The sequence below is a fragment of the Phyllostomus hastatus genome, unplaced genomic scaffold (genome assembly GCF_019186645.2).
Source record: "Phyllostomus hastatus isolate PE091 unplaced genomic scaffold, TTU_PhHast_1.1 phas_contig_34, whole genome shotgun sequence".
Classification (NCBI taxonomy): Eukaryota; Metazoa; Chordata; class Mammalia; order Chiroptera; family Phyllostomidae; genus Phyllostomus; species Phyllostomus hastatus.
In genome coordinates this window covers 13,944,207-13,961,380 of record NW_025333857.1, presented here as the reverse complement: position 1 = coordinate 13,961,380, position 17,174 = coordinate 13,944,207, and the positions used below count along the sequence as shown (strand labels likewise).

Below are 17,174 nucleotides of genomic sequence, written 5' to 3'. Positions count from 1 at the left end.
TTTAATTTAGGGTTCAGCTAAGTATTCAAAGACCTAGGGGGATTCTTCAGGTCCCCAGTTTCACACCTTTCAGTTAAAGGCCAGAGCTCATGAATCTCAGACTAGTTGCCCTCTTAGCAGCTTTGATTAAAGCCCATTCTTCTGTGAAAATGTTCCACTGTTCAGATCAGGGGTCAGGTAGAAAAAATTAATTATAAAATCCTTTTTTCCTATTATGTAGGAAATGGAAAAACAGAAAAACATTTTAAAAATTTGGAGAGTCAGGGAAAAAGTTCCCTCCTAATAGCTCTGCACTGGCCCAGTGGCTTTCACAGGGTTGCTCCCTCAGGGCCTCGTTTGAAGTGCACATCCTCAGTTCTCGCCCAGACCCGGTGAGTCAGGAACTGGGGTGTGTCTGGGCCGTGGGCACTTTAACAAGCCCTCTGGGGATTTGGATGCACTGAAGTTTGAAAACTGTTCTAGCAGCACGACCATTATTAGCATTTCCAGTAGTCTTGTGTGTGTGAGTGTGTGTTGTGTGAGTGCATGTGTGTGAGTGTGTATGTGTGGACACATAGGCTTCATCAAACTGTCAGAGTACAAAAGCAGTCATTGTAACACTAACTATCCCACCAACCTCTCTAGCCTAGAGCCCCACCTATTCATGCAGTAAGTCCAGACTCTTGCAAAGATTCCTAGTGTCAGGAAGCTGGGAATCATCAAGTGGGCCTTATGGGTGAGTAGGCATGCTCTGGCCATACCACCTCACGGGGTCCCAATCAGGAGACTTTAATGGTTCGTTCTAAATTTGGATAGATCAGCAGAACCACCTATCTATGGGCAGGACATCCATCTTTCCCTGTTGACATTTCTCTGAGACACAGGTCACCCCTTGCCCTGGCATTCCTTTAGGATGGCTCACCAGAGCTGACTCTTCACCCTCTCTGGCTGGTAGGGAAATCGCAGGGTAAAAGTTCAGGGTGTGGTCAGTGCATGGGGCCACTGTTCCCTCTGACCCTCAGGCCCAGGGGCTGAGTCTCCCCACTGCCTCACTTTTTCGCTGAGGCAACAAGAGAAAAGCTCCCCCAACTTCAGCAAGGGTTTTTGTAAGAGTAAAGCAGGCAACTTCATCTAGTGACAAACAACAACAACAACAACAACTACAAAACACGTGGGCCTGACAGGAACCGGAAAATGTCCCCTCAGGCAAGTGTGTGCTCTCTGTGCAGCAGTCAGGGTACACTAACTGGTTTTGCCACAGTAACAACTCCAGACCCTGTGAATTAAAATTACTCGGGTTTGTTTATCACTCATGCTAAATGTCTGTTGAACATCAGCTGGCAACTTTGCCTGCTTGGTCCTCACTCTGGATTCTGGTTGACAGAACACAGCTATTTAGAATACTGTTGCAGAGGAAAAAGAGCTTTGCAGCGTCTCATACCAACAGCTAAATTCTCTGCCAAGAAGTGACAATCACTTTTCTTCCTAACCCACTTGTGGAAAATTGTCATGTGTGCCCATTTAACCACAAGGTGTTTGGAAAGTGCTGTTCTACTATGTATGTACAAAGAAGGTACATAGGAGGTTTACTCCTTTTCTCTTATCGTCTCTGTAGACTGGGCCACTAGTCCATGTGCTCTTACTGCTTCGTTGTCCACCACCACCCGCCTGACTGCTTTTCTGTGTTCTGTTCACACTATCTAGGGTAAGACTGCTGCACAGAGAGGATCGCTTTGAACAAATGTTCACTCTGTGCCCAAGCAGCCTGGCTAGAAGGGTGGAGGTGAGGTCTGTGGAGGTAATGAGAGGGGTTTTTAGTACTCCATCCTGCCATGCTGTGCCTGTTCACCCTTGGCAATGTCTCTCAACTTGGCTTCTCTCATTCCGTCTTCTTTTCCTTGTAACTTTGGTCCCTAGGTGGGGACGGCATTCAAGTTCTTTCCTATGTGCTCCTCAGTTGTCAAAAAACAGTAGGAAGTGTCTAATTACCAGAAATTAGAAGACATCTAGTGCTGTTCTGCTACCAATTTATCTAATTCTGAGTTTCACTTTAGTCTAGCCATATATGCATTGTTACATATGAAGTATTTGTATAACTTTGTATCATGCATTCTCACATTATATAATGCTTATTTTAGATTGAAGATCTGAAATCCACTATTGCAAGTGAAAGCTGAGTTCACACTTCAGGCTTTTTCATACATGTAAACAGAGGATTAAATACTATTTCTCTAGTAATAACCCATTTCAATTTTATTGTATTTACCTGGCTGACTATGGACTTAAGTTTTTTTTTTTGGTTCAAGTCATTAAGTTGCATCAGACCAAAATAAATTAATAATAATAATGGGCTGGTGGATTTTCCTAACGTTATGTAGGTTGAAGGGATACTGAAACCAGGACAGAGAAACGTTTTCTGTGCCCAACCAAGCGGGGTCAAGGCAGAGAAGGAGCAATAACTTATTTATTGCCCCAGATAGAACGCCACTCCTTCCTAGGCTGCGGAGAGGCCGGACTCAAAGGGCAAGCAACGTTGCTGCGGCTACCTGGAAGCCCAGCAGGTCACCTGAGTCGTGCCCAGTGCCCGCGCTATCAAGCTGCAGGGAGCGGTCCGCAGGCCACGGGGTCCCAACGAAGTCCCCGGGGTGGAAGACCGCCCCGGGCCCTCAGCCCCGGCAGCCGGCCTGCGGGTACCGCAGCGCAGGTCTGCGTGTGGGCGCTCGCGCCCAGGTAGCTCGAGCCACAACACCTGTCCGGCCCCGAACGGGGGCGGGGAGGGGCGGTGCGAGGCGGGGTTTCCCGCGTCCCCTTTAAGAGGCCGCATCACCCAGCCTTGACGTCAGGGTGTCTATCAGTCCGTAAGAGCCCGCGTCCCGCGCCGCCCGCGCCCCAGCGCCCACAGACCCGGCGGCCGCACGACTGGCGGCGGCCCCGCGAGCGCGCCGCCCGGCTCGGCCTTCCGGCTTCGCTCCTCCGCCTCCTCCTTTTCGCGCCCGCAGCTGCCCGCGCCCGCGCGTCCTGCCGCATCATGTCGGTGGCCGGGCTAAAGAAGCAATTCCATAAAGCCACTCAGGTAAGGCGCGAGACAGGTGCGCCGCGGGGCGGTCCCGGGCGGAGCTGCAAGGGGCGCGCTCGGAGCCTGCAGTCGGTAGGGAGCTTGGCGAGCCCAGTCCGCGCCGCCCGCCGTGGCATCTGGACTGGGAGCCCGCCCTCCGGTCTCCACCCCGGGCTCGGGCTCGGTGCGGCTCTCCGAGCGCCAGTGGGTGCCCAGCGTCCCGCCTCGCCGCCCCGCGCCCGCCCCCGCGCCGCCCAGTGCGGGAGCGCCAGGGAGGGGACCGCGGCTGCACGGTCACCGCGGCTCACAGGTGCCGGGGCGGCGCGGCGGAGATTATGTAAAGTCTCTTCTTTCCCCTGTGACCTTGCGGTGTCGGTGCACCCGACCATCCCGGGATGTGCTGGCACGGACGGTGGCCGCACTGTGGGTGGCTGCGGGGGTGTCCGCGGTCAGTGCTTCCCCCGTAGTCTCTGAATCACTCCTTCCTCGGTCACCCGCAGACTCAGAGGAATTGGAGGATGGGGCGTCTTTCTGGAAAGCTCATGCATTAACTTTTCCTTGGGGAACTTGCTCGTCAAACTCCTTTGAGGCCAGGGCTTGACCAGAAGTCAGCATGTCTTTAAAAATTCCCCACTGGTGTTGCAGCCTTAACATAACCAAATCATCATATATTTAACATTTTAGTTTTACTGAGCCTTTCACATCTTGGATGTGGCTGTCTTTCTCTATGAGGTTAATAAGCTGTGATAATAAAACTTATTTAGATTTTAATAGTTTAAATCTCAGTGGGATTGGTTGAAGGATTTTATGTAGGGAAAAATAAGTGAATACTTAAAATGTGACCTACATCTTACATAATGACTATGAGTACCATTTTTTTAATCCTTCTGAGACAGTTCTAGTTTAAGGGATCTTTAGCTAAGGGCTTTGCTGATTTCTTTAAATAGTTCTCATAATTTAGTCTTAATTTTTTTCATATTAGCCTTAATTAATAATGCGCTTTCTGATAATTCCTCAGAAGTAATGAGGTTTTCCCCCCAGGCTCTACAGTAACAGCCCTGTTAAAAACCACATGCAGGAAAGATGAGGGTGTGTTTTTCAGAACCTTCGTTAAGTCAGGTTGACAATTGCGGGATGAAACCCATCTCGTGTGTGCCCACGTGTCAGCTGTCACAACATGTTTGCCTTTCTAGACCTGGTTATTTTGGTCAGTTTGGGAGATCAAAGAAGCTAAGACCATTTTAGTAAAAACGCCCTTCAGTGTAATCAATTTTACTCTTCCAATTGGATCTCTCCCAGACCTGTCTGCCGGAAGTGTTTAAATATAAGTGTATTGTTGGTGTAGTTTGGAAGGCCTGTCATAACTGTACTTCACATTCCTTCAGATTTGCAGAACTAGCATTTGTGCTGCTGGCAAGTTCTCAGGCAGGTCTTCTTTGATGTCACTAACCTGTTTATTTCAGCCACTTATCACTTCTCTAAAGCAGACCTCAGCACTAAATTTACCAACATCACATCCTTTTCCTTCTGTTGATTCTGAGGACTTCCTTTGCCAATCTTGGTGCCCTAAAAGGCCATCAGGAACCGTGGCTTCAGAGTGGGAAAGGCTAAAGCTTGACACCCTCCTTTGTTGTCTATGACCTTGAGCGTTATTTAACTTCTGAATCTGTACTTGCTAAAATGCAGATAATATCCACTTCTTAGAATTGATGTGAACGTAAATGAGCTTGTAAAACACACCCACAAAGTGTTCAATAACTGCTATTAATATTAAGGATCATTTTATTGGCATAAAATACTGTCCCTTACATTGGTCAAAGTGAGCATGAGGAAATTACAGAAGGTGGGATTTTTAGCTTTTCTACCTTAACAAAAAAAACTAGAAGGCTCAGTTTCAGCTATTCTGAAGTTAGTTACATGTAGTGCTGAATGTTCTGAATACAAAACTGAAATCGTAATCTGAAGGAACTTCTGAGATCCTTGGAGAAGGTCTGCTTGTGATAACATCAGTATTTGTCTCACTGAATCCAGATGCAGAATCACTGCATCATTTGCTTCTTTTTACTGAAAAGCCTTTTATTTTGTGAAGCAACACACAATCTCTTATCCATTGCTTAAGGGAACACAACCTTAGAAAGCCGAAGGCAAATGTTATTCTTCCTGGGCATGTGTATGTATTTTGAAGGGCGTGTAAAGCCAGTACTAATGTTTGCACATGTCAGAGATATCAGGGGAAATAGCCATATTCTCTATTTCCCCCACACAGCACATGAACCTGATCTTATCTACAGAGGAAGCTTTAGGCCTAGAATTATTTCTCTTTTAAAACGTGTGCTAGGTTAGGTAGCCTATGTTTCTAAATGGCAGATCCCTCTTCAGGCAAATGTTTCTCCTGTTTTTATGAGATTGAGTTTTTGCTTATGTGAGGAAGGGATGATATTTGTATGAATAAAGCAATATACCTTTTGTGTTTGCCCATTGATGTGATATCTCTGATTATCAAATCAGATGATAATCTGTCACAACTATTTATCACAATTATTGTTGTGCTAAATGTGTCACAACTATTCTCTTGGTTTAGAACTGACTATTTCTACCTTGCTGCTGACCATTATTTTCAATATCTCAGGTATTGGCAGTGAAAAATTTTGCCAAATAAATTTTACCAGACTGGAAGAGTATATTAAAATAGCAAAAATTGATCATATTTTTCCATTAATACACTTAATTACTTTATTGCTCATAAAGATGTAATTTACCCAGAAACGTGCAAGAAAACAAAGTTTATTATACTCACAGATGCTAGAGAGACAGAGTCACTTAACACTGAGAGGGGCTGCATGGGAGGAGGGCCAAGGGAACAAGCTCAACCAAGCGGGTGGGGAGCCAAGTTCGAGTACGAAGAAGACCCTACCTAGCAAGTACCTTTATTGGAGGTGGGGGGGAGTACACAAGGTGAGGGGGGATTTCCTTGGTGCATTTGAGTGTTATTTGGTCATGGTCAGGGGCAGGGAGAGGGGGGACAGGTCAACCTTATCACATTGGTGTATTTGGCCACCTGGGTGGGTGCTCACAGCTTGTGTGGGGCATTTTAAGGCAGCAGAAGATGAATTATGAAGTTTTACAATTCTACAGTACAACTTTTCTCAGTTTGGGAGCTTAGATTTTCTTTGTTTCCCTAATCATTTCGAAGCCCAAGTGCCCAGGCGATTTATGTGGTCTGTAATGGGTCAGAAAGACTGAAACGAGTGCTTAGCTGCACCTGTCAAAACACGGTGACCTCGAGTCCCTGTCCTGTGTTTGCAGGCTGCCTGCAAAGTGAGTTCAAATGATGCTGATGTCAGATAGGTCTAACGCTTCAGGGTCAACTTTACTATTTCTGAAGGTTTTACATTTAGTGCAACTTCTAAATTCAGAGTATGATATTCCAGAATATGGATGATTTGAGCAATCAAAGTCCTTTAAAAACTTAGAACACTTCTGACCTGTTTTCTTCTCATCAGTTCCATTTTTCAGTGACCACAGTGGAAGTTCTTTTTTAGATCTGCGTTTCAATCAGTTTGGTTGGCTGTGTTAATATGAACTTTGAAAGAAGGCCGAATGCTTTGGTTTAACTGAAATGTCTTAATGGATCTGTGTTGCTCAAAGCCTGTCTCATTCTTATTTCCTATCTGCTTCAGGGATCTAGGATGACTAGAGGTCCACACGTGATTTGAGGGTCGCCAAAGGGACTGACTATATTGGAACAAAGGGGATGGGGGATTTTCATGGGCCAGGCCTGGAAGAGGATTGTTGGAGGTGGAATGTTACGACCCTCAATGACCCTCTCTCATGTGTATTCCCCTCCTTGTTGAGTGTTGGTCAGCCTGTCACTATGAAAAGATGTCACTCCCAAGATTGTTTTACTTTCTATAGCAAAAGGGGAATTTTATGGTTGGGCTTACTCTAAATACATGAATGCGTTAAAAGCAGAGCATTTTCTCTGGCTGTACTGGAAGGGCAGGTCAAAGAGACGGGAAGCAGTCGACTGGACATGCTGTGGCTGTGTAAGATGGAGGGTCCACATGGGAAGGAGAGCACTCAGCCTCTAGGGGCAGAGAATAGCTCTTGGACGACAGCCAGCTAGGATTCTGCCAACTGGATTCTGCCAACAAGCTGAATGCAAAGGAATTCTTCCCCAGCGTGGTGGCTCACACCTTGATTTTTGCCTTGTGAGATTTTGCATAGAGAACCCAGACAAGGTGTCCCCAACTTTTGACTTATTGAACTATGAGCTAATAAATGGCTATTGTTTTAAACTACTAAATTAGTGATGATCTGTAATGTAACAACAGAGAACTAATAAGGGGAACAGTCACTTCTGTTTGTGTTCAGTTGACTGGAACTCGTAACATAGTGGCCCTAAGTACAGCAGAAGGGAGGAGGCTGGCAGCTGTAGTCTAGTATTGCACCCAGGATGTGGAAGCAGGTGTTGGTAAGAAGCTCGAAGCCTTCGCCATCCCTGTGCCTATAACACGTTAGTTTATATGTGTGCTTGTGAGTGTGTATGTGTATATACCCACATCAATCCAATATAAATACCCGTGTATGAATTTTAAGTCTACTTTGCTGAGTCAATCTTTTCTTATTACATAAGGGTCAATGTTCCATACATATTTTTATGAAAATGCATTTTATATTTTACAGTTTTCCCCCCACAATGTTTAGATTTTTTGATATCTCTCCAAGAGAAGATGGGATAGATCTTTGTTTCAAAATTTAAATTGTCCAACAAGTATTTTTAATCACTAAAATACATTTATTTCTGTTAAATAAGCTCTTTCTACTACTTTTTAATGCCTCAGGATCTATACATTTAAGGCATTTTGATCCATTTTTCACTGTAACTCATTTATATGAAAGCATGAATCCTAACCAGAAAGATTATCATAAAATCTCTTTATCAGTGCATTTGTCTAAATTTGATGACTCACTCTACTTTTATGAGGCAATGAATTGTGCTGATGTCATGTGATATGTATTGGCTTGCCGTTCATAAGATCTGAATTCTTGGTGTCTGGTGTCACTGTCTGCTCGTTGCTGCCATGAATGATTCAAGTGAATTTAGGCAGTCAGCTTTAGATTCTTCCCATATGGTTGTGGTGGAATAATTTGACTGTTCCCCAGATTTGTCAGCCTTATCTTCATGACTTTTGGCATCTGCATTCATGTATAGACTACTGATTTGACTTTAATTGAAAAATGGATTTTGTCACTTTCATAAATGGAAAACCACTATCACATATCACAGGGGTACAGGGAATTACTATGCATAAAGGAATTGAGTCCTAGATACCCTTGCTGGGGTAATGCTGTGAGCTTGAAGCTTATTCTGCTTTTGTTAAAACAGGATTAACAAATGTTATACAAGCAGTAGACATCCTAAAGATACAGTGAGACTTTTTCCTTCATTAGATCAGAATGATTGAAAGAAGAATAAAGCAATTGTTATCTTCACTGAGAATACAATTCTGCACCAAATGATTGTTCAAAACTTGCCTGTCTCACAATTTAACTATATAAATGGTCAACCATTTTCTGACCATCAAGGGATTTTCTGCTCAGGACAAGGGGAGTTGATTATGCATAATAGAAGGGGTCATACACTGAGTCATCTGTTCTGTGCTTAATGTCTGGAGAAGAAGCAGAGATGTACTTCAAGAGAAGCTTTCATCATTTGGAAGATGGTGAAAGACTACTCACTATCAGTTTATGTAGAATATGATCAATAGGGTTCTGGGAGAAGCAGCTCAGATATTTCAGATGCCCTGCTAGTTTCTCATTCTGAGGACTCATAAGACCCCAGACAAGTCATGGCTCACTTGATATGAACACCCCCTTTCCTTGCAAAATCCTAAGTTTCAAAGCTGAGGTAATACGGTCGTGTGTGTGAGTTTGAGTTCTGACATTATATGCCTCTGGTCTTGTTCCTCTCTGATTCATATCCAAATGTATCTATAGTTATCTTTCTAAAAAACAGACCTAATGTTGTTCCTCTGCTTAAAACTCTTCATTGGCTCCTTATGGCTCCCAGCATAAAGCCCTTATAAATTCCACAAAGGGGTTTTATAAATATCACAAATATTAATATTTGTGATGCTATATATGTATGTGTGTGTATACATACACATACACACACATATGAATGAATTTTCTTTTCACTCCATCATCTATACTTCTTATTCCCATCCCCACATTCCTCAGGTTATAATGAAAACAAGGAATAGAAGAGTATTTCAAGCCATCACTGGGTTTAGGAACAAGCTTAGTTTGCAATATTAGGCATTTAGCTTCAGACTATTTAGAACACCTGCCTCACCCTCCATGGAACCCCAAATTGAACTGTTGCTTGGGTTTCTTCTGAACAATACATTGCTGCTTTTCTTGGTTCTCTTGTTAGATGCATCATAGATTAGTGTAGGTGCATCATAAATAAGAATGCTATTAATGACTTTGCAGGCGTTTCTTTTAAATTAAGATTTGCCCTGTGCCCCCAACCCCTGGTTCCCTAGTCTTATTCTTAGGATTCTTTATTTTGTATAAAGAGAAGGAGGGTGGCTAGGATATATGTAGCACGGAAACGCACTTCTGCAAGATGTTCTTGGTAATTTGGTGCTAAGTGTTCAGCTTCATTCTTAATCCTTATACTGAAATTCTCCTGGGTGCCTGCACCTTTTCACTTTTCCACAAAAGGCCTGGAGGCACTGCCACCCCAGCAAAGGAGAATGAGTGAGGTGGAGGTGCGCTGAGAAACCAGGAGACATTCCTGGTGGTCCCCTATGAACATGAATGCAGAGGACTGTTAATGGCCTCGGGTGGGCTTCTATTTTGAGGTCAGAAATGTGAAATTGAGGAAGCCATGGGTGGAAAAATAATACCCCCTGATGTCTACCCCAAACAAAATGGAACAAAGCAGATGAAGCACTGCCATGAGACACAGCCTCAGTAATGAGGTGCGCAGGCTGCTGTCAGCTTCCTTGCAGAGTGGACGCGTCTGGTGGGGTTGACCGGAGCACTGAGGCCACTGCTGCTACCCGGGCACAAGTGTGCCTTTATGGATGGATTGGCTTTCTCTGGGGCCTGGCGCTCTGAAATGGCTTCAGTGACAAGTGCTTCAAGTTCTGAGACAAATAAATAGGCTGTGGAGTCATTTTCTGGAATAAAGTTTGTTTTCTCAGCCTCTGCAGAATCTCTTCAAATTTCTGGAGCCAACATCAACTTATAAGTTGAGAAACACAGTGGAGATTCTGCCTCAAGAAATTCAGAGTAATAAACCATGTGGCTGTTGACTTACAAGTATGGCTGTGCAAAGGCCTTTAACCATTATATTTTGTGCTCTTGATTTAATAGCATTTATATATTCAATGTATTTAATACACAGGAGATGTCTCTTCATGTAATAAGTAATATCCCTTGGATGAGTAACATTGCTCCGAGCTGGGGCTCCTGAAACTGGAAAAGCTGTTGTTCATGCTGCCTGTCACTTACTAGACCCAGTAAGCAGAGACAGGGATTGAATCTTTATGGGTGTTTTATTCAGATGGCTGGTGATCTGAGAAGACTGTAGGTTTGTACCCTAACAGACTGTCTTCAATTCCTTTTTCAACTGACCCTTTTTATAAGGAAGAGAAAAGTGTAAGTAAGGGGTTTGGAATTCAGGGAAAAAGCTAATCAGATAGAAAGCTGCAGCATTCTTTCATCTGTGTCCTGGGCGGTGGGCATCTCTCCCTGGAGCACAATGGCTCAGATACCATCCTCATTGCGTGCAGCCCTCCTGGGGCACAAAGGTGGATCTGCTTATGGTCTCCCGGAGTCAGGGTGGGTCATACCTTCAATTCATGGAACAATAGCCTTTACATGCATTGATTACTAAGCTTATTAGCTATTACCTAAACTAAGATTTTTCCAACTTTTGAGTCCCCCATCACTCCTATGTGGGGAATAGACTTTATTTCAGTTTACTCTCCCATTTTGAACTTTTAGGTGCTCTGATTATAATGACTTCTTTTTATATTGCTCAGTCTCACATTTTGTATCGAAGTTACTAGTCAGGTACAGTTCTCTTTTTGGGTGCCAAATCTATCCCCATGAAATACTGACACTTGTCACCATGTCAGTTTTTGATATGCCATGGAAGTTCCTGAGACAACCCACTGCTCAGCAGCTCCCGCACCCCATCAGGTCCGACCTAGGAGCCTGTCTGAGGCTCATTACCTCTGTGACGTTACCTCTGTGACCTCCCGAGTGCTCTCTCAGTGTCCCCCCTCTCTTCGATCAGGTCACATTTTGGCCAGGGTGATCTTTTCAAAACCTGAATGTGTCCTTGCTACTTCTGGTGGCAAAGACCAAAATTCTAAGGAGTGAGCTGCAGGGGCCTGCGTGATCTGACCCTTGCCTCTCCACCCTGATTTGGTACGAGTTTCCCCTCACGCTGGACTCTGGTCATGCATCTCTCTTACAAACAATAGGCTCTGTGCTAAGTTCTGGATGTAGAGAAGTGAGTAAAATACTCACTCCTTGCCCTCACAGAACTGGCGGTGCAGTGTAGGAGACAGGCCAGTAATCATGCAAATATGTAATTAGACATGGTTGCAAGTGCAGCAGAGGAGTACTAGGGCGCTGTGTTGTGGAGGTCAGACCTGACATTGCGTTGTGGAGAGAGGCTACAGGCATGTGGAAAGGTTGAGGTTGTTTATCAGGTGCAGCGAGGGAAATTCTTACCAGCGAAGATAATCCCAGATGTGAGATAGGTACTGTTATTTGCATGTAAAGAAGAACAGATGATGGTTTCACAGACACTTGCCTACTTTAATTCAGAAAGGATAGCCTTGAGGATAAAGAACTACTCATGTTTTACTGAAGCTAAGACCGTGTAATACCTCCTGCTGGAAAAGTTGCTGTTGAATGAATAAGATTGTACGATATGGTTTACATCATTATCTTTGTTATCAAAAACCACATCTCTGACTTTTCAGAACTGAGTGGTCTTGGAGTCTTACTCTTAGAATGTGAATTTAAACTGAGAAGCCGAAGGTGAGAGAAACCAGCCCTTTGTGAAGTTGACAGCGCACAGGAGCACCCCCGGAACAGGCAGAGGTGGGGCTCTGCAGTCAGGCCCTGTGCCTGGATTGACTGCCCACCCCCTGTCATCCTGGGGGTACTTCACCCCTACTCACACGTTAGCCCTGAATTTGTGTTGTGTCTTAGAAGCACCTGCTTTAAAATGCTGGGATGGATGGGTTCCCCCTTAATTCACTTACTGTGGTTTGTCATTGTGCATTAATGTTGTAGCCATTTGATGAAATATGCCTGTCTCCTTCATTGTTCTCTAAATTCTTAAAACCCGGAATCAAGTCTCTTTGCTTTCTTTTGGTGTTGATGATAAGGATAAGTAACATGTGTATATACTGCTTACTGTTTAGCTTAACCCCACAAAAACGATATGAAGAAGATACCATTAATCTCATTTTACTGGAGAAGAAACCAAGGCACAGAGGGGTTCGGGGCTTTATCCAAAGTAACACAGCCAGCCATTCGCTAACTGTAGAGGCAGAATGTGACTCTGGCAATCCATCCTTTGGATGCTGGAATAGACTGTAAATTGATCACTTAATAATTCATTTATTCAGTCAATGGAGCAGAATAGAAAGTCCAGAAATAAGTAGCATGAGTATATTGCAATTTGGTATACGATAAAGGCAGCATTTCATACCAGTGAAGAAAAGAATGGAATATTTAGTAAATCATGTTTGGATAGCTATCTGTTAATTTGGAAAACAAAATAAAACGATCCTTTTATCACATGTTCTACTAAAGTAAATTCTGGGTGGCTGGAAAATATGAAGGTTGAATAGTGCAAAAGAATAAACAAAAATATGGCTTCTCTTGAGCTGTAGAAATATTGTACTTTCCAAACATGATCAATAAGTTTTAGAGACCGCAGAAGAAAGGGTTTTTGCTACATAAAAATGAAGAACTTCTGAGTAGCAAACACATCCGAAATATCTAAATAACTAATGGGATTGAGCTATGCAGCATACAGCTAAAAAACAAAATGGACAAAACCCAGTTTTGGCAAGAGTGTGGAGCTAAGGGTTACTCTCCTGGTATTCCTCTTGAGGAGCCGATTAGGCAGTACATTGATGTGCAGTCTCTGTCTGATTAAGGTACTTTTTAAATTTTATCACCAGTAGGGTAGGAAAATTGGAGATGTAAGCAAAGACCTACGTTCAAAATTCATCACTGTATTAATGGAAGTGAAATATGGTGGTACAATCATGCAATGGAGTTCTAAAAAGGAAGGTAGTCTCAATCTATTCACATGGACACCTTTCCTTGATATACCTGGGGCAGAGATCAGATTCTAGCAAGTTAAGTAAAGCATGAAACTTCATGTAAAATTGTGGGCATGGCCTGTACCTAAATGTGTGGCTGCATGGCAGTTTGAAACAAGGTACACAGTGTTAATATTATCTGTAAATGTGGGCTTTTGAAAGTTTTCTTTTTCTTATTCATATTGTTATAAGTTTTCTTTTTTTTATTCATATTGTTTTTATTGTTATCCCATTACCATTGTCCTAACTTTTCCCCCTTTCCCCTGCTCTGCCCAGCCCACTGCCCTCTCCCATAGTCAGTTTGCACCCCTTTGTGGGTGGGTCATTCATACCTGCTCTTTGACTAGTCCCTCTTCTTTCCACTATTATCCCCCTCTCTCTTCCCCTCTGGCCACTGTCAGTCTGTTCCATGTTTCCAGCCTGTGGTTCTATTTTGCTTGTTTGTTTGTTTTGTTCATTAGATTCCTCTTATACATGAGATCTTATCGTATTTATCTTTCACCAGCTGGCTTACTTTGTATAATATTCTCCAGTTCCATTCATGCTGTTGTAAAAGGTAGGAGTTCCTTTTTTCTTTCTGCTGTGTAGAGTTCCATTGTGTAAATGTACCACAGTTTTCTGATCCATTCATCTTCTGATGGGCACTTAAGTTGCTTCCAACAGTTGGCTTTTGTAAATAGAGCTGCTATGAACATTGGGGTGCCTAAGGTTTTTTGAATTGGTGTTTCAGGATCCTTAGGGTATATTCCCAGGAGTGGAATCACTGAGTCAAAAGGCAGTTCCATTTTTAATTTTTTGAAGAAATTCCATACTGTTTCCACAGTGGCTGCACCAGTTTGCATTCCCACCAACAGTGCACTAGGGTTCCTTTTTCTCCACAACCTCGTCAGCAGTGTTGTTTGTTGCTTTATTAATGATGGCCATTCTGACCGGTGTGAGGTGATAGCTAATTATGGTTTTAATATGCATCTTTCTGTTGGCTAGTGATGTTGAGTACCTTTTCTATATGTCTGTGGAGCACCTGTATGTCCTCCTTGGAGAAGTGTCCATTCAGGTCCTTTGCCCATTTTTTAATTGGATTGTTTGCCTTCCTGGTTTTGAGTCATATGAGTTCTTGTATATTTTGGAGGTTAAACCCTTATCTGATGTATCATTTGCAAATATATTTTCCCATATGGTTTGTTCCCTTTTCATTTTGATGATGGTTTATTTAGCTGTGCAGAAGGTTTTTAGTTTGATGTAGTCCCATTTGTTTATTTTTTCCTTTATTTCCCTTGCCCTAGGAGATATATCAGCAAAAATATTGCTACGTGGTATCTGAAATTTTACCGCCTTTGTTTTCACTAGGACTTTTATGGTATCAGAACTTACATTTAAGTCTTTTATCCATCTTAAGTTTATTCTGGTGTATGGTGTAAATTGGTGCTCTACTTTCTTTTTGGCATGTACCAGTCCAGTTCTCCCAACACCATTTATCGAAGGGGCTATTTTTACTCCATGGCATGCTCATGACCCTTTATCAGATATTAATTGACAATAGACACATGGGTTTATTTCTGGGCCCTCTATTCTGTTCTATTGATCTATGTGTTTGTAGTACTATGTCTTATGCTAGTACCAGGCTGTTTTGATTACAGCGGCCTTGTAGTATAGTTTTACATCAGGTATTGTGATCCCTCCAACCTTAGTTTTCTTTCTCTGGATTGCTGAGGATATTAGGGGTCTTTTTTGGTTCCATGTGAATTTTTGGAGTATTTGTTCTAGATCAGTGAAATATGCCATTGGTCTTTTAATAGGGATTGAATTGAATGTTCAATTCAAGATTGCTTTGGGTAATGTGGATATTTTAATGATAGTAATCCTTCCAATCCACAAACAGGGTTATACTTCCACTTATTTGTATCTTCCTTAATTTCCTTCTTCATTGTTCTATAATTTTCTGAGTACAGGTCTTTTACCTCCTTGGTTAAGTTTATTCCTAGGTACTTTATTTTTCTTGTTGCTTTAGTAAATGAGATTTCCTCCTAGTTTCTGTTTCTGGTATTTCATTGTTGGTTGACAAAAATGCCATTGGTTTCTGAATATTGACTTTGTATCCTGCTGCTTTGCCAAATTCACTTATTAGGTAGAGTGGGTTTTTTTTGTGGAGTCTATAGGGTTTTCTGTGTACACTATCATGTCATATGCAAATAATGTCAGTTTTACTTCCTCCTTTCCAATTTGGATGCCTTTTACTTCTTTTTCTTGTTTGATCGCTGTGGCTAGGAATTCCAGTACTATGTTGAATAGAAGTGGTGAAAGCGACATCCTTATCTTGTTCCTGATCTTAGTGAGAAAGTTTTAGTGTTTGCCCATTGAGTATGATGTTGGCTGTAGGTTTCTCATATATGGCCTTTATTACTTTGAGGTATGCTCCCTCTATTCCCACTGTGCTGAATGTTTTTTATCCTAAGTGGGTGCTGGATTTTATCAAATGCTTTTTTAGCATCTATTGATATGATCATGTGGTTTTTGTTCTTTATTTGTTTTATGTGGTGTATTAGGTTTATTGATTTGTGTATATTGTACCATCCTTGTACCCCTGGGATAAATCCCACTTGATCATGGTGTATGATCTTTTTAATGTATTGTTGGATCCGGATTGCCAATATTTTGTTGAGGATTTTAGCATCTATGTTCATCAGAGATACTGGCCTATAATTTTCTTTCTTTGTTGTGTCTTTATCTGGTTTTGGAATTAGGATGATACTGGCCTCTTAAAAAGAGTTTGGGAATCTTCCTTCTTCTTGAATTTTTTGTAATAGTTTGAGAAAGTAAAAGTTAGTTCTTTAAATATTTGGTAAAATTTGCCTGTGAAGTCATCCAGTCCAGGACTTTTGGGGGCTGGGAGTTTTTTGATTACTGCTTTGATTTTGCTAGTTGTTAATGGTCTATCCAGGCTTTCTGTTTCTTCTTGATTCCATTTTTGGAAATTGTTTGTGTCTAGAAATTTATCCATTTTGCCCAGGTTATCTAATTTCTTGGTATATAGTTGTTCATAATAATTTCTTACAATCCTTTGCATGTCTGTGGTATTTATTGGTTGTTACTTCTCTTCTGTTTCTGATTATATCTATTTGGGTCCTCTCTCTTTCTTTCTTGATGAGTCTACTTAAAGGTTTGTCAATTTTGTTTATCTTTTCAAAGAAAAAGAACCAGCCTCTGGATTCATTGATCCTTTGAATTGTTTTTAGTCTCTACGTCATTTAATTCTGCTCTCATCTTGCTTCTTTTTCTTATATCTTGTTTCTTTAAAAAATAAAATGACCATATACCTTTTGAATAAAGAAAACTGTCCAGGAAATGTCAGTAAATAGGTAAAATTGTGTATCTTTATTTTTTCAAACCTGAACAGTTTTCTAGTTCATGAATAAAAGAATTAAGGTATTTGTTATCCTTTCGTAAGTACTACTTAAAATCTTATAATGCTTATTTCGGGCTCCTATAAATGCTACACCCACTTTTGGCCTTCCCAGCCACAGAATTACGAGCTTTGAAACATTCTGGAGACTGAACAGAAGGTCAAACACAAAGAAGGAAGTGGGGTTCAGAAGCATTTTCATTAAAATTGCATGAATCCTGGAGTTTATTCTACAGCACAAAGCCTTCCTGCATGAACTAGAGCCGTTTCTCATTGAAACACAGCTTTTTAAGCGTCCCTGTTCTTAAATTCTTATGTTTTTAATTAAACAGCCTATATTCTTTGCCTTAAAAGACAGGGTAAGACA

The 17,174-nt window shown here is 42.1% G+C and overlaps 1 protein-coding gene across 1 annotated transcript in view; it reads left to right on the top strand.

Moving 5' to 3' along the window:
• Positions 1 to 2,812: 2,812 nt before the first annotated feature.
• Positions 2,813 to 17,174, top strand: part of SH3GL2 (SH3 domain containing GRB2 like 2, endophilin A1) — a 195,035-nt gene continuing 180,673 nt past the window's right edge. Inside the window, exon 1 of the mRNA XM_045841029.1 lies at positions 2,813 to 3,052. Coding sequence (XP_045696985.1) covers positions 3,008 to 3,052 — 45 coding nt within the window. The 5' untranslated portion in view covers positions 2,813 to 3,007. The remainder of the gene's footprint in view (positions 3,053 to 17,174) is intronic.